Genomic DNA, 24,040 nt, shown 5'->3' with positions numbered 1-24,040 from the left:
TTTTACATTTTTTATTATGACATTACTTTTTTGTTTTTGCATGGATTTGAAGATGAAGGGAAGCGGTTTGCAGAATGATGTCACCTGTGCATCATTCTGGACAGACTCTCAGCTCATGACCAGCAGAGTAGAGTCACAGAGGCTTAGATGCAAAAATGCTAAAGGAAAAAAAAATTCTCTTGGCTTTTTTTGTTTTACAGGTGAAATAAAAATAGATAAAAATGACCAAAAAATATTGTTTGCATTACTGCATACAAAGTTATTACACAAAAAAAAGGGATAGGAGGGGGGGTTAAGTACACTATGTAGGTACACTAAGACGAGGTTCCCCTTATATTAATTTATAATTGTGGTCTGTTCTTAAAGTGATGATGCTACAATGAATAAGAAAGGAATACATTTTTATAACAATGCTGTTAATAAGGTGGGACGCTACAACAACTGTATTTATACATTTCAACAAGGCAGTCACTGCAATACAAACGTCTGCATTGATGTTCCGTTAAGTTTGCGAATAAGTTATTTTACAGGGAGCTTATTGTTGATCTAATATTTCTAATATCAATTTCTTGATCTACGTGCATTTGTTACACTACTCATCAATATTGTGTGATTGAGTGGTTTTTTTTTGTTTTCTTATTGGGGAAGATAAGTGCGATGGATTGGTACATTTTAGGAGGTCGTGGTTTGGTGTAATAGGTAAAAAAAAATTTAAAAAAAAATATGTATTACTTGAAACTTGGGAGACGCAATGTGGCATAAAATGACACCTAATGAGGACAAAATCAAGGGGCTTCATTTCTTTCCACGCGTTCTTGCTGCTTCGCCGGCAGGGGGCGGTGTCGCGTCTCCGGGGTTGGGGAGGCCGAGCTGCACAGGCCGAGGCGGATAATACGTCGTTTCCACGTCGTTAATTGACTAGTAAAAATATGAAAAGGCGTTATATTACTCTTGTCATTTTACTTTAAAATAATTACATTTTTATGACATTTTAAATTGCATGTATGTAGTGTTATTCAAATACACTCGTCGTCATTTTTATGTTTAGAAGCACGGGCCAAAACATAGGACTACTTTTCTACAAAATATAGACTACATGCTTAAAGCGGGCTACAATCAAATAAAAATAAAAAAAACGAGATTAACGAATGTAAAATTCTAATGGTTTATTTAAACTACACAGACGAATCGTGTTAGTCTTAAAATCATGTATGTGACAGCTATTTCAAATGTGTAACGCGGTATGCGCATGTGTCAAGGCTCACGAGAGCTTACGAATAAAGAATTCCAAAGACATAAATATAATAATATTATTAGTAATAACAATAATAATAAGAACAGCAATGATAATAATAATAATAAAAACAACAACAACAATAATAATAATAATAATAATAATAGTAATAATAATAATAACAATGATGATGATGATGATGATGATAATAATAATAACAAAAGTTACAACCTTTATTAATATAGCACCATACACAACCTACAACCCAAAGTGCTTTACATAATAGAAGGAACTCAAATGACAAACGAAAAAGGGGTGGAAATCAAACTAAATGTCACCAAGAAAAACAAAACATCCTTGGGGTGGGAAATGCAATTGTTTGGAGTTCGAGGGAGAGTTTCTCACATTCCCAACAAGTGTTCACTTGTATCGCAGCATTTAAATCCGAAAGAAAAAAAAAAAAAAAGGTGGAGGGTGAAGGCTTGATATCGTGGGTCTTATGTTACCGCTGGTCCAACAGGCCTAACCCTGGGTTGTCTGTCAGCGGAGGTGCGCGGAGACGCGGCGTGCGCCCCGGGCGGCTCTCCACACACGCGCCGCGCTCCTCTCAAGATCTCCGCTGTTGGTTCCCGTGTCCCGTCGCTTCCTATTTGCTCTATGAATAGTTGCGTTTACGCCTGAAACAACGAATCATTATTCCAACTAAGGAGGGGTTGTTGTTTTTTTTTTTTTTTTTTTTTTCCTACAAAGGGTACGAGGGAGGCAGAGAGGCGGACCCGGGGGCCAGGCGCAGGTGGAGAGGCTTGAGTTTCAGGAGGAAGTTTGTCTGAGAGTTCACCGATCAGTCAAGACCGGAGGAAGCTCCGGGGACAAACTTTACGCCGATCTGGAGGGTGGGGGGGGGGGAAGGCGGGGGTTGTTGAAGGTGAGGGAGCCGCCGCCCACACCTCTCCCGCCGTGTGTGGAAGGAGATCATGCTGAAGATGGAGGAGCTGCGGAGCCCCGTGCGACTTCTCCACAAGTCCCCGTTCAGCATCAGCAGCCTGCTGCTGAGACGTGAGGGGGCGGTGAGGGACAAGGCGGCGGGGGCCCGGGGCGCCCCGCAGCCAGAGTCCCGCAAGCACCGCCCCGGCGGGTGCGCCGCGGACGAGGCGGGGAAGCCGATTCTCGCCGACGGCGGCGGCGGCGGCGGCAGCGGCGGCGAGGGAAGTCAACGGGAAGCGGAGGAGGTCGGGGGGGCAGAGGAAGGTCCGAAACCTCACAAACCGCCCTTCAGCTACAACGCGCTCATCATGATGGCCATCCGCCAGAGCCCGGACCGACGGCTCACCCTGAACGCCATCTACGAGTTCATCATGGGGAACTTCCCGTACTACCGGGAGAACAGGCAGGGCTGGCAGAACTCCATCCGCCACAACCTCAGCTTGAACAAGTGCTTCGTCAAGGTACCGCGCGGCTACGACGACCCCGGCAAGGGCAACTACTGGATGCTGGACCCCTCCAGCGAGGACGTCTTCATCGGCGGGACGTCGGGGAAGCTGAGGAGGAGAGCCGCGGCGGCCGGCTGCCGGTCCAGGCTGGCCCTGAAGAGGGGACCTCACCTGGCGCTGCAGGCGCCCTCCTACGCGGCGGCGGCGGCGGCGGCGGCGGCGGCGGCGGCCTCGCTGTACTGGCCCGTCCCGGCGGCGCTCCTCGCGCGGCCCCCACAGCTGCAGGGCCCCGGGTCCCTCCTCGGACCCCACCACCATTACCACCACCACTCGGACTACGTGTCGGCGCGGCGTCACGTCGGCGCGACGGGTTTCAACGACGCCGGGCGATTGTTGCGCGCGAACCACGAGGCGTCTTATTTCGGGATCAGTTACGCGCGATCCGGCCACCACGTCAGCGCGGCCGCCGCCTTCTCCGCCTCCTCCGTCCCGCTGTCGGAGTCGCGGCCCTTCGACCTGCTCCACGGGGGGCGGGCCAGGTGCTTCCACGCGCACCCGGTGGCCCACTGCAGCGCCGCGGTGCTCGGCCCGGGCCAGGAGGAGCGCCTGGCCGCGACGCCACCTCCTCTGCCAGCGCGCCCGCTCGGACCGTCAGAATTTGGGCGTTGCCGTCACTACGAGTTCCCAAACGGTTATCCCCAGTTCAACCCCAGCCCCCTCTGGGGCGCGGAGAAATAAACGGCGCGATGGAAACACATTGTGGAGGCCCGCTGGTGTTTTAAAAGCGGGATGTAGTTATGGACCGTGGAGGGTCGCTCAAGTCACAATTATTTTCGTGTAAATGGTGTCAAACACATAAGAGAACTGCAGGATGGAAAAAAATACAAGAAAAAAAACCCATCCCTCCCACAACGTAAAGATACCGGCATCAGCAAAACGAAGAAATCAACAAAAAAAAGTTGTTGTTTTTTCCTCTGAAATAATATATATTTAAATGTATATTTAAATTGCAAACATCAAAGTGCGTTCACTGTTTTACCTGTGTAAATATTAATCGGTTTATTGAGCCCGAAGCCTCTTCCTTGCCAGGAAACTCAGGCTTCCGGAATTATATTGATACACATAATTTCAATGCAAATATTTTTTCTTCAATCCATCTCTGAAAACACTGTTGCCTTTGTCTGGACCGTGAGAGGAATTTAAGTGCTGTATAACCTAATACTGTACATAACAGTTTAAACACTCACCCATTTAAAGTTATAACAACAACAATAATAGTAATAAAATACTTTTTTATTAACAATAGTAATAACATTGTTGTTTTTGGCCTGCCTGTTTGGCAACATGGTGTTTAGGATTGAGGCATAGTCCACAATATGTTTATGACAGTTATCATCTGTTATCGGCTCTGATTTGACATGTTGAAGGGCGTTTCAAAACGAATCAAAAGAATCAGAACAGGAATGGTCATCTTTTCTGTACTTTTAGATCCCACTCATATACTGTACGTGCGGTCGATTATACATTACTGACAATGCCACAAAAAAGCAAATTACTAAATTAATCTTTCGATTATTATATAAATTATTATTAAATTAATTACATTATTTAAAAGTATAAATTATTATAAATTATGATATTATCATTTTAAAAAAGGGATTGAAAGGTAGCTTTCTATCCTGTATCAATAATTATCTAACTGGAATTGCAATGAGCGTCCCTGTGGGAAATTATTAACCATGAAATAGGATGATCAAAAGGCATATAAACATTTATTTATATTACATTTAACCTAGATCAGGAAATAATGGCGTCACAAACACAAGTGAAACAGAGGGTGGAGACATAGAGACAGCCTATCAGAGCGACCAGAGTGGCGCAAGACCAGTAAACAAGGGTGTATAGAAAATGTGTAAAAAAAAAAAAGGGAGATATGAGCAACGTGGATTTAAAAACAATATGATGAGTAATGGTTGCGCAGAAGCAGGGGAGCTGCTGTTTAACACCAAGCATAACACTGTACTATGCCAGCTCACTTTAATGTACTTTGTTGTATTACTCCAGTAAATGTTCTATCCTTTTGAAATCTGGGCAAATTGAGTGTGCTTATTTTGAACTACGGCGTGTGTGAAGAGACCCCAACGACATCTGGCCCATCAGAGGGGTTGAAATCTAAAAGTCTATACTTGTGTTGGTGGGTCTTTTTCTGATTCTGTCACGTCAAAATGTGTACGGTAACAAATCAATGTACTGGTACTGACGGCATTTTAAGTTGGAAAGTAATGGAAATTGTGGATGAAAGGCTATATTAATTTTCCAGACACATTTGTGCACATTAAAGATGTGTTCTTGACTTTCCTGGAATGGCTAGGGTTGTGTTTAGGTGTTCGGGCTGTGTCAAATAGATCATCCGCGGATCCAATACGCGACTCAAGTTTTGCCAAGACACATCCATCCAAGATAGCTGTAACAAAAAGCAGACAGACTGAGGTGTAACATACAGGCAGGTAGAAGTGACATTCCGGTCGGTGCAATCTTACTGATCTACCGTCTTGTGTTACACCAAGGACATGACATCACTGACTGCTGAACTTTCCCTCACCTCTGGGTTGCTTCAAATTAATGAAATGACAATGTATGGGGGGGCGGGGTGCAGATTAGAAAAGCGGTCTGGAAGGGTGCCTCCGCGAAACAAAAGAGTCTTTTTATGAAAATGCCACAGCCTGCCAGCCCGGCCCAGCCACCTCCTCCAGCCCTGCGCTCGCATTCACAACTCGGCAGGATCAGGTAACCCTAAACAGCTGCAGTGTTGGCAAACTCACGGTCTAGATACAAAGATGACGGTAATATTTTCCTCACTTGCATGGGTTACATGTGGCTGTGGCACTCAGAGCTGTGAATCAACAGGTCTGGAGCAAACTATAGCGCTGTGTGCCCTGAGGTGGGTGTAATGAGATACTGTTTGCTGCGAGCATAATGAATAACTGCCTTCCTTGGAAAAACACAAGACTAATATCCCCACAGCTCTAAATCAGCCCCATCTCACGGATATTACAAAGCCACAGGCTATACAGGGAGTAAATCAACATATATGGACAATTTTCATTAAGTGTCTCTCACGCAAGACACTAGGACCAGGGTAGTTGTGAATGTATGGGCACAAGGTAAGAAACAGAAAAATCACAGGTGACTGGCACAGCGCTGGTCCATGGCCTGCTGCAGATATAACCATTTGCCCGAGTTGTGCAATGCAATTACTTAAAGGAAAGGATTTCTTCATTTATAGCTGTTTTCATTTATCCAAAATGGAAGAAAAGAAAGGTTTAAACGAGGATTAATAAAAGGTACACAAAAAGACACCTTCTCCAATGACTCCAACGACCACAACCGAAAATAATTACATTTTCAGTCAGAGAACACATCAAAACAGCTTTTACTTCCATTATCTATGTTAGAGGACGACTTAAGGAGACCTTATTAAACTGAGGGTTCGAAGTGTTGCCGACGTGTTTTAAAGAAGTTGCTAAAACTGCAATTCAGTTGATGACCTCTAGATAATGGCTCCACAAAACCCCAGATTGAACAGAAGTCAATGGAGAAAGAAACTTCTCACTAGAAATATAGTCAATAAATGTTTTCTTCTACTGAAGGGTCTCAATATCTAAGTTTACTTCTTCTTAGGGTTATCTTGGTTACGATTTTGAAAATCATTGTTCAAAATTAAGTATTTATAAAGGCTTGAAAATGTTTATATCCGGTCTGGTCTGGGTAACTCTATGTACGTTTATTTCTGCCTCATACAGTAAAAGGTAATTTCCAGTCCGGCATAGCCAGACCAATTCCCAAATGTGTATTATTCTGGAATCTCAGTTGATTTTCAATTTCCAAGGGGAGTTACCAACGGGTGCCGACCAAAATGACTCTGGACACAATTGGATATACCTACAACCAATCAGAGCAGCGAAACGTGTGACGTAGCGCTGAGCGAGTGAGTTGGTAAATTCAACTCCCACTTTCACCAACTTTCATCATGTCTTTTTTTTATGTGAAAACACATATTTTTCTATCAACAAAAAACGTTTTAGAGAAAATATACCGACCAGTTCGTTTAATACTGTCATGATAACGATTTCAACAGAGCGCACCACGTCAGCGGCAGCCATCTCGTTAAGGTGCAACAGTGCTCCTCTGCATCATCATAGTATCAAACCCGCCTCATAAACCTTTGTGATCGGCCCGACCCTGGCAGGGTCGGTGGAGATCTGTTTGAATGGGAGGGCGGCCAGACGTATTCTGAAGAGCAAAAAAAAAATGCGCTGCAGATTTGTCTGGATCCCAGAATAAGTCATTTCAGGTCGTCTGACTGTGTTTCATAGTTTGTTGATCTGGTCAATTATGTTACAATCATCCTATAGACTTATCCTATAGACTATAGACAATCATTACTGCACACATTTTGTAATCTTGCATTTTAATGTCTGGGGTTCTAATCATTTAGCCTTGTCTGAATTACTTTATTTTTTAGTATAATAAAGTATGTTATTTATCTGAATGTTTTGGGGTTTTTTTGCGTTCTACATAACAGCAATGTGCCACAAGATTTTGCTCAGAGTAAATGCCTGCACACACACATTGCAGGCACTCATGCATGTACCACACCAGGACATTGTAATCTAGATACAAACCTGGTTAAATAACATGACTGGGAAGATCATTTTACCAGCTGCTCTGGGCTTCAGCAGAAGAATGCACCAGAGGCCTACAGCAGGTTATCCCGTTGAACATGTGAAGCAGGGGGATAAGTGCTCCAGTTCAGCAGGGTGTTCTTCATAACGATCGCCAAGCCCTGGAAATCAATCCCGCTGTTCTCGCAGCAGCACACAGGGCCCAATTATCCTCCAGCAATTGGGTTCCACAGGTAGATTTGCAGGGTGGCTTGGGCACCCCTAGGCGTCTGTCTGTCTCTTGCCAGAAAGCCAATCCCCCAATATCTCATTGCTGCTGAGGAGGAGAAAATGTGGTGTGCGTGCCATGTTTGTGTCACCAAAGAGCAAAACAAAGGCTTGTTAGAGGAACATGTTCACTGTCTGTTCTTCAGCATTTCCCCTGAAACGGTTCCCGATTGCCTTTTTGAATAAGTAGTTAATTGCGATTAAAATCTGATTTCCTGTTGTTGTTTTTATTTTGGAAGTCAGACCGCTATTTGAGTCTAATTCAAAATAATTAGGATATTAAGGGGTCCAGCCCTATTGATAATATTGTTCCAGGAAAATTCTCTGAATTTTAAAATCTAAAACTATTTGATACAGGAGAACGGCAGAAGCTATAAACAAGGTTTGAGTCTTGTTTGAACCGGTACGTGACAAGGAACTCGTGGTTTAAGTTTCATCCAAATCAATCCCCATAAGGAGCAGATATGTGTGAAAAAAAAAACCAACTTTGACCCCCAAGGATTCATCTGGTCGTGCTTGACTGACATGCCACTGTTTGTAAACAAAAAGAATGAGATGAGATTTAGAGCAAGACGCTTTATGACATCATCATACTATTTACCATAAATGTGGATGTTCTGATTCAGAATGTCCATTTGGACCGTGTCCAGTGTGCAGCGTAAACGCCATCGCGCTGTAGTGGGTCGACGTTACAAACTATGCATTTACGTGTGTATTTATGTACTTTCTTACCTGGTAGATAGCTATAGATCTGTTCAATTTATATTTTATCCCTTTGGTCCCCATTACTTTGCCGGATTCATGAATAATCTGAAAAACAGTAGTGCACAAAAACCGGTAACCACGTCGAGTCGAATAGACTCAAATGAGCTCAAGATCCAGCGAGCCGTCGGAAAAATGGGAGCTGTGAAATGGTTAATTAATCACAGAAAAACGACAACGTTTTTTGTATTTCATGGAAACGTAACTTATTGAAAATGTAACCCAAGGAGAAAAGTCACCACTAAAATTGTGCACAAGATGTAAGTCCACGATGTTCGATGTTTGTAAGTTTAGCAAATTGTTATGCATTTCACAGAAACCAAATACTGTAACACGTACCCAACAGGAAACAACTGGACCCCGTGCTGAGCTGCCTGCAGATATATTTTTCTTTTCCGATTCTTTGAAATTGCAACCTACTACATCGTAGCACCCATTAATTTAATTTAATTTAATTTAATTTAATTTAATTTAATTTAATTTAATTTTATTTTATTTTATTTTATTTTATTTTATTTTATTTTATTTTATTTTATTTTATTTTATTTTATTTTATTTTATTTTATTTTATTTTATTTTATCGGGACTTCTGGTGACCCGGAAGCTCATCCTGCATTTCAGGCGCTCGTAGACCCGGAAGTGCGGTTTGAAACACGAGTTCGTTGTGCAGTCGAAAGCAGCCGGTGATAAGGAGTAAACCCCTTTTTTTTTTTCACCCCAGATTTGTGTTATAGTTTCTGTTTTGCGAACAAGAAAATGTAAGTACGATCGATCAAATCATCTCTTTTTTTTTCCACCGATAATTTCATGCAGTGAATGTCCCGAGTCCACCCACGGAGAGCGGCGATAGTGCGCTGTAGCATTGAGCTAGCCGGCTAGCCTAGCATCAGTGCAGAGTGGATGTGTTTTGATCGCACGTTGAGTACAAACCGCAGCTCCAGCTCCAGCTCCAGCTCCATCATTGGAGTCACCGTTTCCAGGGGCGTTGTAGTTTATTCAGCTTGATTTGTGATATTTTTCATGTAGCGGCTGGTTTCATGTCGATCTGTGATCTATGCTGCTGGCGAATAATGCCGGATATAGATTAGCGCTACATACGATTTAGATATGGATTCGGTATAGATATGTACATATTGCTGCAGTATTCACAACGATAATTTAAAGTTTCTTGCTTTCTCTGTTCCCTACGACATACCCCGTATGCATTAGATGTAATATGACGTTACAAGCATCCAGAAATAGGCATTATAATATAAAAAATACATATGATATAAACGAAATGTTACATATAATTATATATAATATAACATATATATAATTATAATATGGAGGATTCTTGACCAGCAGTAAAATTACTGTATATCTCTCAAGTTAGTTCGTTTGATTCATATGAAAACAGTGAGCAGTGGTGCAAAAAGATGTCGCTAGATGGATACTTTATTCATCCCGAGGGGAAATTGCTCTTTCCCAGCAGCTCACATCAACAAAATACTAATAATAAAGCAATACAATAAAAATAAAAAAAAAATGAAAATGCAAAATATAGGACAAACCTATCCGTTATCTAACTGAAAAATAACCCTGACATTAAATATAGCCCTGAAACAATTAACCAACTTTTGGCAATGAGCCTATACACCGAAATGCCTGTACCAGTGGTGTCACAGTAACAGTGTACTATCATTTTCAGTGTCTTTAAGTAGTGTAGTATATCTGGTGTACATTTGTAGATTTAATTTCACCTGTAATACTTACTCAGTACCGGACCAACATCTGAAAGGTGTGTTGCGCATTACATTCAAACCCTTTTCAGGCATGTGTGTGATTTTTATTGATGATGATGATGATGATGATGTTGGATTTCACTTCTCAGGAGTCTGTTAACCAAGCCCAAGTCTGAGATGACCCCCGAGGAGCTCCAAAAGCGGGAAGAGGAGGAGTTCAATACCGGCCCTCTGTCCGTGCTCACCCAGTCGGTGAAGAACAACACACAGGTCCTCATCAACTGCCGCAACAACAAGAAGCTGCTCGGAAGAGTCAAAGCCTTCGACAGGTAGTGAACGTCTGGACGCTCACCGGGAATGATTGAATCAAAGTGTCTCGTCATTCCTCAGATTTAAGAAGGCTTTGCTTAGGTTAGGTTACACGGGGTGTTGCTAGACATTAAGTTACAGACAAGTAATATTTCTGAGCTTTATTTCAGTCTGCCATGTTTTGTTTTTCCACCAGACATTGCAATATGGTCCTGGAGAATGTGAAGGAGATGTGGACTGAAGTGCCCAAGAGTGGGAAGGGAAAGAAGAAATCCAAGCCGGTGAACAAGGACCGATATATCTCCAAGATGTTCCTTAGAGGAGACTCGGTCATTGTTGTACTGAGAAACCCCCTTATTACAGGGAAATAAACATGTATTTCTTTTTGTATTTTTTTTTTTTTTTGTTTGTATTTTTTTCTCGGCCATGTTTGTATAAAACTATAATGCAGGGAATTCCCAACACATCACAGTACAGATTCACTTCATGACGGCCTCGGCTGTGTTGTTTTATGGAGAACCTTTGTCTTTTTTGTTCTTTTTAATAAAAATTAAAAAATGGAACCAGTGGACATGTGCTTGTTGAGGTATTTCCTGTTTTAGCTTCATATCTTTGGTCTGGTTTGCATATACCTGATAATTTGCTTTCAACGGGGAAAAAATAATATTTATTTACGAGATCCGTATGATCTTCTCAGCCCTCTCTGAGAAGTCAGGTGTACTCAGGTTGGTGTTTCCTCATTCCTGTCGACTAGATGTCAAAGTAAGCTCATATTTTAGTTGAAACTTGTATGGTTCTAGTAATCTCAAATTCGGCGTATTGGCCCAAATTAAAATACCATGCTCCTTTAGTATCCTTGTCGAGACTCATCCGAACCACCCCAATCTTTTCGCTCTCCCTGGATGCAACTTGGGTGTCAGGGTTGATTTCAGTCAGTAGCGCTCAATATGTGACAAAGTGCCGTTTAAAGGCCTTGTGCATTATTGATGAGACCAGATGTGCTGACTGTCACTTCACACCCGGCTCTCACCGTTTCAGGCTGTTCCTCTCTGCGGTTCATCCCCTCCTGGCCACTTTGTTAATTGTTCTGATGGCCTAATTGCCGCTCTCAACTTACTTCTCTTGATCAGTTGGCACCTAATGTTTACTTGACAACTCTCAAAATGTATAGACAAATGAAGGCACTACATGGTTATTTTAGTCAAACATCCAATTTTTACAAGAGCAACAAAAGAAGCTGATCGGCGTCGGAGGACAGGTTATTTTAACAGTTCAATGCGTGACAGGTTGGGAATTGGAAATCCACTTGCAGATTAACTTGTTTTTTTGCAATTGCATAAAGATCCTTCCAGTTGTATGACCCACCTGCCAAAGAACGGACAGATTATTTTTTCAAAGGTGTTTAAATTATCCTCAGGATTTCCAGCCCAAATCCCATACATGGCCATCCTTGCGTGGCTAAAGCACCTCTCGTTCCTATCAAACACACCCCGAAAAGTTTCCCTCTTTCACCAGCCACAGGCAGACGCGCATGCAGGTCTTCACTCCCGCCCAGGACTACACCAACACGTTCAGTGTGGGAGGGAAAGGTCGAGCGGCCGTGACATCAACTGGTCAAGATTCAAGAGATTTATTCGTCACATACATCTACATACTTTCATACATATATGCAGTGAAATGTAATGCAACGCACCCGGTGATTACACCCAATATGTCCTAGGATATATATAGAATAAAATAAAATAAAATAAAATGGAATAGATAAAGGGAATAGGCTTACGTATATGGGATAGACAAGTTAGTTGATTAGACAAGTCGGTGTAGTTATTGGTACGGACAGAAATCTGTCCTTCTCATAAAGTATACTGAACATACGTTCTGAACATGTGTTCGGTTCAATCCTTCCTGGTACGCCGAAACAGGGTTCACAGACTCCCTCTTGCACCTCTTGGGCGTAGCACATGCGATAGATCAGCGTGTGGGCAACAAAACACCTCAGTGATTTACAGCTTCGAGGTGGACCCACCTTGGATCATGTACTGGATTTGTGACTGCAGATACACCTCCCAGAGAACTAGGTGACCTGTAATTGTTCTTAGTACTGCTGCAGGCGATTCCTGATTGGTCGTTGACGTTTACAATGAAGAAGTAGTTGCCCAAAGGGCAAAACTTGACAACGTTCGTCATGGTGTTATATTGTGACAGCCAGTATCTACGGTGGAGGCCTGTGGCAAGTTTGTGCACCGCCGGTAACCGCTGCATTAGGTTTGGGCTTACCTCTCGGAACGGAAAAATCACGACAAAGTTAAGTGTTTTAAGTCTTTAGTCGCCTATACACACACAGATAGAAACATGGAAGTGCACCTAAAGGAACTTCAGTGGCCTCTCGAGGGCCACCGCAGCGGTGGGTCTGTGAGGGTGTCGTGCACGTTTCTCGGGTTTCTTCCCTCATTGAGTAGACACTTTGAAAAAGTCCCATTTCCCTCCAGATTTGAGAGTGATCCGAGGCAGGGGAAGGAGATGTTTTATTCAGCAGGCCGGTGTGGCAGAAGGCGATAAGAGGGGAAGTGTGATTATGATAGCGATCGGCCCCGCACCCGCCATCGATCGCGCCCGGTAACCGGAGCTGCAGTGGTTTGTTTGTCGAGCAGCAGGCCCAGAGTCAGAGCTGTGAGGCGGGGAGAGCTGGGTCGCAGGTACACACACACACACACACACACACACAGACACACACACACACACACACACACACTCCCAGTCATCTGCTTGATCGTGGGCTGCAAAGTGCTCTACTTAAAGTTCAGTGACAGCCGAGCCCAAACAGGATGGAGTCAAGCAAACACCTGGGTCTGTTTACAAACAACGGATCCACAAATGCACTGTAACAGGGAAGACACAAACATGCACATGGACACTGCGCCGTGCTGAAATAATGGAAAAAACTTGGAAGTGCTCGTTTTACCTGGAGGCCTATTTTCGTCATCTGTGCCGTTTAAAACGCTTTGAAACAAATCAATTAACTATTTATGCCAAGGGGAAACTGGGCCTTGTTTTATAAAAAGCACTTTATAAATAGATCAGGGGTCTCTCAATGACCCAAGGGCCACTGCCAGGTTGTTGTTTTTTAACATAAGGGAAAAACAAAGTGTTCTGCATATTTTACTGATTATTATAAGTGAATTCCCTAATAATATGTCTGTTAAAAATAGACACGTACATTGTTATATCATATTCTCTTTTATAGTAAGAAAACATTGAGTGAACCTGTGAGGGTTAATTAAGGAAAATGTATTTGCGGGCCAGACAATTAACAGTATATTATTAACATCTAGGAGGCTGCATTCAACTGTCTCGCCGGACGGATGTGGCCCCGGGGCCTGTGGCTTGAGGCCCCTGACTGTTAGACTGATTTCATAGCGTCATCAAGCGGACGTCGGCAGTACTGCAGGAGCGTGTCTTCCCAGTGGACGGTCATTTTAATCACATTTTGATATTTAAATGATCATCGTGACACTATTGCTTGTTGTTTATTGTTTGCTTATTCTACGGACGGGTCATTTATTAGCGTAGGAGTGGCGAGGGTGACAGTTCACATGATCACAGACAGATTAAACATAATGTCTGAACAATATTTGTCGTGGTTCCCAGGAGCAGCCGCGTCCCCTAGCGGCCATTCAGCGAATGGCCACGAATGGATGACGCTTGAGAAAACGCGTCAAGAAGACGGAGGCAGTGTGAACCGCTTCAGACGCTTGGTGCGCAACGTTCGGTGTGTTCCGTCACTTGGATGGAAATAAACTGCTAAGCAGCATAAATAAATGTATTTGGAATATTTAAACAATTGTATCGTTATATAATTATTATGCTTTATTGGCCATAAATGCGTTCATTGTTTACATTTTAGAAATGAAGCATGATAAATATAAAACAGTTAAGTCTTCACACACGTCACACACTTGTAATATAGCTTTCAATGATTCTTTTGAATCATTTCGTCAATATTTGAAAAGTTTGAATATCCACGGGACATACTTATTACTACAGACGGTACACATTGATTAAATTAAATATTTATGAGGGGTAAAAAAACAAATCTTAAATGAACACGTTCCGTTTTCAAGTGGCAGTATTTCAGATTTAATGTTCTGGTCGTCTCAAAGTTGGGCAAAGGACTCGCAGAAAATCATGAAAATAAAATTGTATGTAATTGTACATTGACTAGACATGCGCTGTTCTCAGGATTAGGGAAAAAGAGAAACATTTTTCAACCAGTTTAGGCCCATTTCCTAATGAACTGCCATGTGTGTGTGTGTGTGTGTGTGTGTGTATATATATATATATATATATATGTATGTATGAATGAATGAATGTATGTATGTATGTATGTATGTATGTATGTATGTATGTATGTACGTATGTACGTAAGTACGTATGTATGTATGTATGTTTGTATGTATGTATGAATATATGTGTGTGTGTGTGTGTGTGTGTATATGTATATGTGATATATATATATATATACAGTATATATCAGAAAATATTTAAAGAAAATAACACTGAACGTTGAACACATTTTACATAGAGTCCATCTTATTTATGAGTTTTATTGGGGTAAATCATCTATTATGATTATTATTATTCTAGACAAGTGCAGCCAAAATGATTGTTCATTGTGGGTATTGTGTCCCCTAAATTAATCCACAACGTCTTGTTCTAATCCCTTTAAAGACTGAGGTTTATGGCGCCAAGCTCCACCTCCAATCTATCTGTCTGTCTATGTATCTTTATCTGTCTGTGTGTCTGTGTGTGTGTCTGTGTGTCTGTCTATCTATCTATCTATCTATCTATCTATCTATCTATCTATCTATCTGTCTGTCTGTCTGTCTAGTCTTATCAATGGGCAATCCTTATTGAATCTCTATCTTTATTTCTATATAATAACCACTTTCCTCTCAGTCATATGAGTAGTAACTGCTCTTCAACAGGTCTGCCGACTTGGAAGGCAGTTGTCTGATGTCACACTATCAAAATAAAGGCTCGGTTACAGGGAAGAGATGTAGACAACAAGCCTAAAATGACGTCGCTACAGTATGATGCTCTACTCTCTGGAAGCAGCCCGGACTCTGTTGCTTGGTATGCAAACATTTGGACAATGTCATCCAATTAAATCAAGGTTTCGGTGTCAGATGCACGGACGCAGTGGACTCGAGCAGAGAGAAGGAGTTTCTGGAAATGAAATATGCACCTTCCTGGGGTCCTCAACGCTGGGACCGAAAAGCAGCACAAACAGCACAAGTACATTACAGTTTAGTTATTCATTTTAATCGTGCATGCTAATTAAACAAAGTTAATATCAGTGTAAAGTTAAAAAGAGTATTCTGCAAAGTTTTTCAACACAGGTCTCTGGTTTGGTACTGTCTCCTGGTGGAGAGACCCTGGCTCATTATTTGCAAGTTTATTATTGATAATTGACTGAAATGACTGAAAGTAAGTTAAACATGACTTTACCGCCATGCCCACCTTGTGACACCACGGGTTATGTTAAGACTTGAAGATATTATATCAAATCGTTACATTACAGCGGAGCAATCTACCGACGTGAACAGCTTTTATAAGTCTATTTTGAAGGATGTGTTTACGGTGCAACTTAGGTCGCCAGTAAAATGAACTGGGGACACATGGCTCTCAAGATGTTTTGCAGCTGCTCCCACAGATCAACGGGTGTTTGTGTGTGTATCTGCTGGTGTAGTAGGCCCAAACGCGCGCATACATTTGTGTAAAACTGGATGAAAGGCCTGTCCGGTTTCTAAATGTTTGGGCAGGCCATGCATATGTACAGCATTCCTGACATGTCTTGTGCTACTTTATCTTTTTAGATAAACTTCACCCTCTAGAAGTGTCGGACGCATCAGTGTTGATAACTATTCTATTCTATTCTAGTCTATTCACTTTCGGTGTCGTTGAGCTTTCACTCGTTAAAGGTCAATTTGTAATGATCCTTTTATCATGGACCGCTATCTAGAAAAAAAACCCTTCTACAAGCTACAAAAATACATATTTAGTGAACCATCACATGTGGCAGGACTCTTGTGTCCAGGGTGTCCTCAATTTGAGTTTCTTATTGATTTGATTTGATCAGCAGAAAAAAAGGTGTGTATATATATATATATATTTTTTTATTTTTATTTTTTAGGGTATATATTTTTTTCACACTTTTAAATATTTGTTTTCACTCAACCGGATTTATTTTGTGAGATTTGGGGTCCGAAGCAAGAGTTTCGCCTGCCAAGAGGGCCTTGCCCCGTACGGGTTGGGGTGGCGATCCTCGAGGGGGTGGCCAAGTGCACTTCGAAGCGGAGATTTACGCCGACGTATTCAGTTTACATTCCAATCACAGACAGTCATCCGTCGTTTATTATCGACGGCGACATTCGCTTCGCTCGACTTACAGTGGTCCACTTTGTTGCGTTCACCGAATCGTGGCCTCGTCTCACAATACGCCGGTGCGTCATAATCCGCAGCGCGGGGCATTCTGAACGGAGCCGTTCGGGATCTGCGATAACTTGGCAGCGCACTGCGCCGGGCCGTTGGCGGGGACAGCGGGGCCCGTGCGTCGCAAGAACCCTGTGAACTGGAACGCGCCCAACACGTTTATAGCGGTGGCCAGTGGGCGGAGCCTGGGTGCGCTGGGGTGAGGGGCGGGTGCTGCGTTACAGCGAAGGTTCGAACTGGGAAAATCCAAGTCGTAGGGACTCGGCTTTCCCGGATTTAAGTGGAAAAAGGGGGCCGAAGGGGCGGCCGTGTCCTTTCAAACCGGGGCGATTACTCGGCCCAGAGTTTGCTGAGATAACAGACGTGATGTCACGGCAACATGGCAGTGCACAGGTTCCTTTACGTCGTTTTTGTTTTTTGTTTTTAAATTAGAAAAACGTGTCCGTCTTCGAGCGAAGCGACCCGCCGGCTCGGAATCACCGAGTTCCGACTCTCCAAGGAATGCAGCACGAGACGACCAGACGCAGAGAGACACGCCCACCTGGGCTCGACCCGCGAACGACGGACTTGTCAGTCAGATCGACACGTCCTGTGAAGGCTGCGTTTCTGCTGAGTGGAGCAATCATTTTCAAAATGGCAATAACACCCATTGAGTAAATAATATGAGACGTTGACACCCTAAAAAAAATAGACTATTTCAATCACCAAGTTTAAAAAAAAAATTTTTTTTATTTATTTGAGTTTTCCGGAGCCGGCACCTAGCGGCCATTAGCCGAACTGCAGCTCAGAGCACTTCCGCAATGGCTCCAACGCCCGGCGGTAATACCACACGCCACCGCTAGGGCGAGGGGAGGGCTCTGCTCCGGGACAAGAGGCCCAGCCTGAGCCTGCTTTGAAGCGGGCGGGTTGGGCAACACTCCAGAGAATTACCGTACCAACCGACTGAGGACGGGGAAGTCTGGTGCAGAGTGACGAGGGAATAGGTAGTAAACCAAACCGGCACCTGGTAAAAAAAAAATATATATATATATATATACATATAATTAAAAAAAAAACAATAAGTTATAGTTTCGGTGTTTCTCTTTTATTTACTTTGGCCCCTTTTTTGGCCCGAGTTTGCAGTCCGGGCTGGTGATTGGAGTTGATACGCCGCTCGCTCCGCCGCGGTTCCTCCTCACACCCCTCCTCTCTCCCCAACCAGGAAACCGTCGCGGTGTGCTGCTTCTTTATTCGGCTGCTGGTCCCCCCCACCCCACCCCACCCCACCCCACCTCCCCCTCCCCTTCGCGGGCGTAGATGAGGTCCGTCGCCGAATTTTGTCGTTTTTTTCTACTATCCGGTTGCTTCCTGAGCGCAGGGTTTGGACCCGACGTGGCCTCCGCCGCACACGAGGAGCGGATCCGCACTCTGGCCGAACAATGAGGTACGTACGGCGGACACGGCTTCGTTGTGAGCGGGCGGTGTTTGTGGTGTTCGGCCGGTCCTACGGTAGTTTGCCCGTAGTCTGGCACAGGAGAGGTGTGTGAAGTGGGCAAAAGGGCTTCGTTTTAAGGAGCGAAACGCTGTGTTGAACTCGGAACACCTCTCCGTACTTTTCTAATGTTTGTTCGGTGCCAGCCGCCCCTCCGCACCTGACACCAACTTCTGTGTTTGTACCGTCGACGCTAGTTCACACTGTCTGAATCGGCAGTCCGTTCCTCCCGGCAATGTCCCGTGTCACATCAAAACAACAGGCTATAATATCGTTATATTTAATAATAATAATTTATAATGTAATGAGAATAAAATAAAAAAAACTGGCACTATACCATAAACCTAAAAACGAACAATGAACAATCCACTGTGTCAAAAATAGCAACTCGTGCAAGTTTGTGTGTGTGTGTATGTGTTTTTATATATATATATATATATATATATATATATATATATATATATATATATATATAAACACACACACACAAAAATCACTACATATCCTGTTTGTACCTGGGTGAACAACAAAATAGCTATAACATGCTGCAGTATTGCAAAATATGTTTTATTGTTTGCCATCATGGAAACTCGGGAGTGGGCACAGAGTTGGACTGGCCAAACGACAACACACAGCTTTGGGTCTTTTGCAAACACGCCACGCTGACTTTTGTGTTTACCCACGACATGTTCATCGGCGCAAATCCCTGCCCGTCGTAATTCCTCATGATCCCATCTGTCTAATAATTGCATTGGGGTAGTAGTCAATGTTTGGTAGAGAAAAGACACAAGTCTGGCGTCTGTGACGTCACAAAACGACACATTACCACTCCCTCCACTACTGTGTGTGTGTGTGTGTGTGTGTGTGTGTGTGTGTGTTTGCATGTTCATTTGTGTGTGTGTGTGTGTATGTATGTGTGTGTATATATATATATATATATATATATATATATATATATATATATATATATATATATATTATGAGAGAGACAAAGTAGTCATGTCTAAGAAGCAAAAGCAGTGATGTAGCCTGCTGGCATTCTTTTAACGGAGGGTTGCACCCGGAAGAAATTTGCTCTCAAGTCCACAGATTCCACATCCTGTCATAGCCTGTGCAGGTTACAATTACACGCTCTGAACCTACAGCTCTGCGCCAATTCTTTTCAGGGCTTATTTCCTTTTTTTTTCAGTGCAGTCCTCTTTAGATACAAATTGACTCAATGGACAAAATTGCATTTCCCTTCCAAGTTTAAATCTTAACTAAGGGTTCAGCATACAGAGATTCGAGGTTGGTGACTAACCTGTGTGACTAGTTCTTTATCGCAAGTCTATCTCGAATTTCCTTTTTTTTTTTTTTAACATAACAATGTCTCCTTCGCTTGGCCCATGGGTTGGTCCGGGGCTTGTATTGGTTTTACACACATTACTCCCTACTAACTTTGGCAGCAGCGAAAGCCACTGCACACCCAGCGACACGCTGTGAGGCCTGCTTTATGGCCAGGTCCTCAAAAAACCCTCGCACTATGGAGAATAACTAGTTAAACTGTGCACACGCCAGGCAACATTAAAAGTCCTCATCGCTTTTTTAAATTATTTATTTGTTTTTATAATAAGATTTTATTTTTCTTAATTAAACCAAAATCTTGTTGAAGTTGACGGCTGGCCTCTGGCTAGATAGTCATATGGGTTAGTGGCTAATTGCATAGGTCACATACGCTTCAGCTGGCCTTGTATCAAAGCTGAGCAATGGAATGCTGTCACTCATTCAAGCTCATTGTCGCCAGTCCTCCTGGAATAGAAATGCTGACAGATGTAAGTGCAGTTAATTTGTCATAGGTCCATTCACTTACTTTTAATGGAGCAGATTTTTAAGGGGAGCATGCAAATATATCCCCATACAGAGGACTTTTTACCGATAGGTCTTACCATGCCGCTCAGGCTTTACGGTGCTACCATTTGGGTAACGTATGCTTCCAGATATGAATCCATACAGAAAAGAAAATCAAAATAAGGAACCTTGGTAACTTTAGGGTACATTGCGGTCGGCCTAATTCCACTTTGTGATGTTCTCATGCAGTTCATGTTCTGCATTTGTTAGTTCTAAAGAGCATGATAAAGTTAATAAAAGTAAAGTTACTATAGACTCTGTGGCCAGACATACAGTTGGTACGCTTAAGCTCTGACCCAGAGGTTTTTGTTTTCTTTCTTTTATGTTGTGTGACACAGGAAATGCATCTATGTGCAATATGATTCATTGTTATTGTCAGGCAGGTGACTCCTGCTATGACTGCTGTGTCTGTCTATAACTCTGTTTAATCACTATCCCATCTGGCATAAACTATAGAGTGCCTCTGGGCTCAGGAGCAGAGACTTACACACACACACACACACGTCAACACTTAGATACTGACAGACGGGTGTAATGTAGCTTTTTGACACAATGTTTTCCATCGAACAACTTATCCTCTTTGCTTAGTTTAGCATCCCTGGGTGCCCGGGAGTGATGCCAGAATAGATCTGCAAAGCTTTCAGAGGAAGGCTCCTCCGCAGTACTCTACACTCTTGTCTGAGGTTATTATTGATCAAACTTAAAAGCAACAAAGCAGTCTCCTCCTCTGCCTCCTTTGTGTCCCGACTCCCGCTTTGCATGTATTATGGAGCCGCCTTGGCTAAAGTGGACTCGAGTAAATTTATCTTGACCAGGAATATTGCTGTATAGCGGAAATTCCTATTTGCTACTATCTCCAACCGCTCTCCAAATTTGCAGCCCTTCCTTGGCTTCGTGTCTCCACCGGCCAAAACTTTTTATTTAGTTCAGCAGTCTTTACTATTTTCTTTGCTATCTTGTGATCATAGAAAGAACTCTATTGTTGCAAGGTAGGGTTGCGATAAGGCAGTAATGTTGTGTAATATTGATTGAGTATACATTGTTTTAGGGTGTGTATAGTAACACTTCTTTATGTTTTGATTGAAATAAATCTAGAGACGATTCCACCCTTGGGGAAAGTTTCCTCCAAAAATAAACTAAAAGTATAGACTATTAAACCATTTTGCCTAAGTTAGGTGTATACATTTATTTTTGAATTCATAGATCTCCTTCACCAGAACCGTTTCTCTAAATAAACCTCAGAATTTCACAAACCTGAGTTGCGCACCACCATGGTTCCCTCTTTATGATCATGGTGAAAACGATTTAAGGTCAGGCGGTACCGCTTTATTTCATCCCGTGAGGGAGTTTATGTGGATCCGGACCGTGGGAGACTCATCATTGTGGCGTTAGTGTGACAGTTGGGCGACGCTACTACGACGCCTGCCTGTGTTGTTACCACAACCCCTGCACTGTTAAAATCTCTTTGCCTGGTTGTCCCACAACACTTAATCATATGTAGTGCCCCCACCCTCCCCTCGGTAGCAGCTTACCCCCTTTGGTCCTCCCACCTCTAGCACATATAAATAGGCCTTTATGATGGCCTGCCCCTTGGATTAGACGCTTTGCTGCAGGAGTTGCTCAAAGTACAAAACCTTCTATTGTCTCCTTAATGACAAATCCAGTTTCCTCGGTGGTGCCCATTGTTTTTCTTTTATTTTGTGTTGAGTGCCTGGGACGTTAGGTTCTCTCTCCTTGGGATTATGTTGGCTGTGTTATCCTTCTCTGACCCTAACCTTTAACCATACATGATGTGTTGTTCAAGTCTGAACCACCTAAACCCGTTAACTAGCTGTTCAACAAGCTTAACCTTTTTGAAACACAGCCAACACTTCCCCCTGAGAACATTGAAAGACAAGAGTGGAGGTCTTTCAGATCTGGAAAGTACCTTGTTGTTATTATATTACAAATCGTTTAATCATTGTGCTTATTGCTGGGAGAGATAGCAAACAAGAAGTGAAACAGGGCTTTGGTGAGAAACTACAGGCCAAGAAAAATGATCATACCCTAAAGCAAGGGAAATGTCTCTTTTGGGATCTCAAACCTAAGTTGCTCTTTTGTTCAGTCTGCTATACTGAGGATGCAATGGCTACAGTATTCAATGACAATGAGTCACATTGTTTGCACATGTAAAACTTTTCAAATCTGTTGTCTTATCTTACTTTCTTGTTTTGTTTTTTTATTGTTTTTAATACATTTTAAAATCAGTTGCTAATACTCTGTCAGTGGGAATTAGGGCAGCTAAGAGAAAAGGCCCTACGAGTCTGTAGATGCTAGAGCAACTAATATGCATTTCTCTGATAATTCTGTTGTCTTTTCTGGTAATGATGCGAGTGACATCACCACAAATGGAGTGTCTGCGCCTCATCTCAGTGAAAACAAAGCTAGTTGTGGGCAGAGAGGCTTTAATGAAATAATGTATGGTCAGCACTGGCCATGATCGCTAATGGCCGCAGAGATACATCGGGGTTTCACTCCATAATGGAGCATAATGGATCCCTATCAGTGTAAACCTGATTTTATATCGTCGGCCGTCTTAAACACTCCCTCCCTCTCCTATTTCCTGACCTTAGCTCAACCCATGTGGGTTAAGGATGACCATAGCTGATGCAGCAGGTTTGCATTAGATGGATGTTTAGAGAAAAACAAGCACTGTACTAGCAGGTCCGTCGCTGCTGTTTCCATACAGGATGGAATGGGTCTTATCACTCATCAGATACTACACGATTAGCAATGCAACCGTTATCTTGTTTACAGTGATATGTTTTCATTTTGTTTTGTTTTCTCCGGCGGCAGTTTGGAGCCACTTGTTTTTCTATGTCTTACAAAGCTTTGCTGAGTCTAACTGTGGTAAGTTATTTTGTGAACTCCACATTTGACTAGTTGGTTTAGTAATGGTTTAGTTAGGCGTGCTGTCATTCTATGAAGAATCATCTGGGAAAATGTAGAATGTTCCTCACTCTGTTGCTGTGTGTAACCTGTGTTTGAGTTTGGGTGAATTGAACTGTCATTGACCTTTATTGCAGTACTTAAGGAAGGGATAGTTGTTGTTTCCTTTGTAGAGTTGTTGTGCTAATTCAAAGTCTACACTGTGAAATCTCTATTTTATGAATATGCATCACTTCAGAATCAGGAAATATGTTTAAACTTCCTCTCCTTCCAGTAAAAGTGGACAGAATGTGCAAGTCAAGGCAGTGGTAGAAGTTTCACAGTCATCTCGAAGGCGGGCAGGGTTAGACGAGGATGTGCTGCAACCTGTAAAAGGAATTGAACTGGCTGAGGAGGAGAGGGAGATGATTTGATGGTTCCAAATAAGGGCATTAAGAGTAGCAGTCATCCCCCTTCCTGCTTTGGAAGAAGGAAGGAATTCTCCTCAGCCCCTTAAAGTGGTCAGACATCAAGGAGAAAGAGCTCTTGGCCAAGGCGTCAACGTTTCCACAACGTTGCAGGGATGTTAGGAGAAATTATGTGGAGGGATTTAAGCTATCGATGAGTCAGCACACAAAGAATGTCGAGGCGGTTGGGGTCTTTGGTCGAGGAAGACGTTTTTGTGCAGCCTTCATAAAAATATTGCCAAATCAAGAAGGCTCGAGTGTGCGTTTGTGTGTCTGACTCCATTCAGACAGAAGACATTGAGAAAGAGGGCTGAAGAATAGTCAAGATACCTTGCATGCCTCTTTCTGTGTGGCCGACTTGTGGAGGCAGAAAGCAGTAGCCTGCAGCGCACGCGCGGGCGCCTG

General features: G+C 42.9%; 2 protein-coding genes across 3 annotated transcripts in view; both read left to right on the top strand.

Annotated features, from left to right (window-relative positions):
* Window positions 1-9,018: 9,018 nt before the first annotated feature.
* On the top strand, window positions 9,019-10,982 carry snrpd2 (small nuclear ribonucleoprotein D2 polypeptide). Its single transcript, XM_080006443.1, has 3 exons — window positions 9,019-9,136; window positions 10,252-10,431; window positions 10,608-10,982. Coding segments are annotated over exons 1-3 (357 nt in total). The 5' UTR covers window positions 9,019-9,134; the 3' UTR covers window positions 10,783-10,982.
* Window positions 10,983-18,043: 7,061 nt separating this feature from the next.
* LOC307235221 (vasodilator-stimulated phosphoprotein-like) overlaps window positions 18,044-24,040 on the top strand; it is a 34,596-nt gene continuing 28,599 nt past the window's right edge. For both annotated transcript variants that reach the window (XM_080007250.1, XM_080007249.1), the window contains exon 1: window positions 18,044-18,326. In XM_080007250.1, coding sequence (XP_079863376.1) covers window positions 18,322-18,326 — 5 coding nt within the window. In that variant the 5' untranslated portion in view covers window positions 18,044-18,321. The remainder of the gene's footprint in view (window positions 18,327-24,040) is intronic.

Source organism: Zeus faber, assembly GCF_960531495.2.
Source record: "Zeus faber genome assembly, chromosome: 9".
Lineage (NCBI taxonomy): Eukaryota > Metazoa > Chordata > Actinopteri > Zeiformes > Zeidae > Zeus > Zeus faber.
The sequence above is the reverse complement of the archived record's forward strand: the minus strand, read 5'-3'. Positions and strand labels throughout refer to the sequence as shown.

Coding starts and splice junctions, on each gene's coding strand:
- snrpd2 (XM_080006443.1), top strand. Junction 10,432..10,607: donor AGAGTCAAAGCCTTCGACAG/GTAGTGAACGTC, acceptor TTTTTCCACCAG/ACATTGCAATATGGTCCTGG.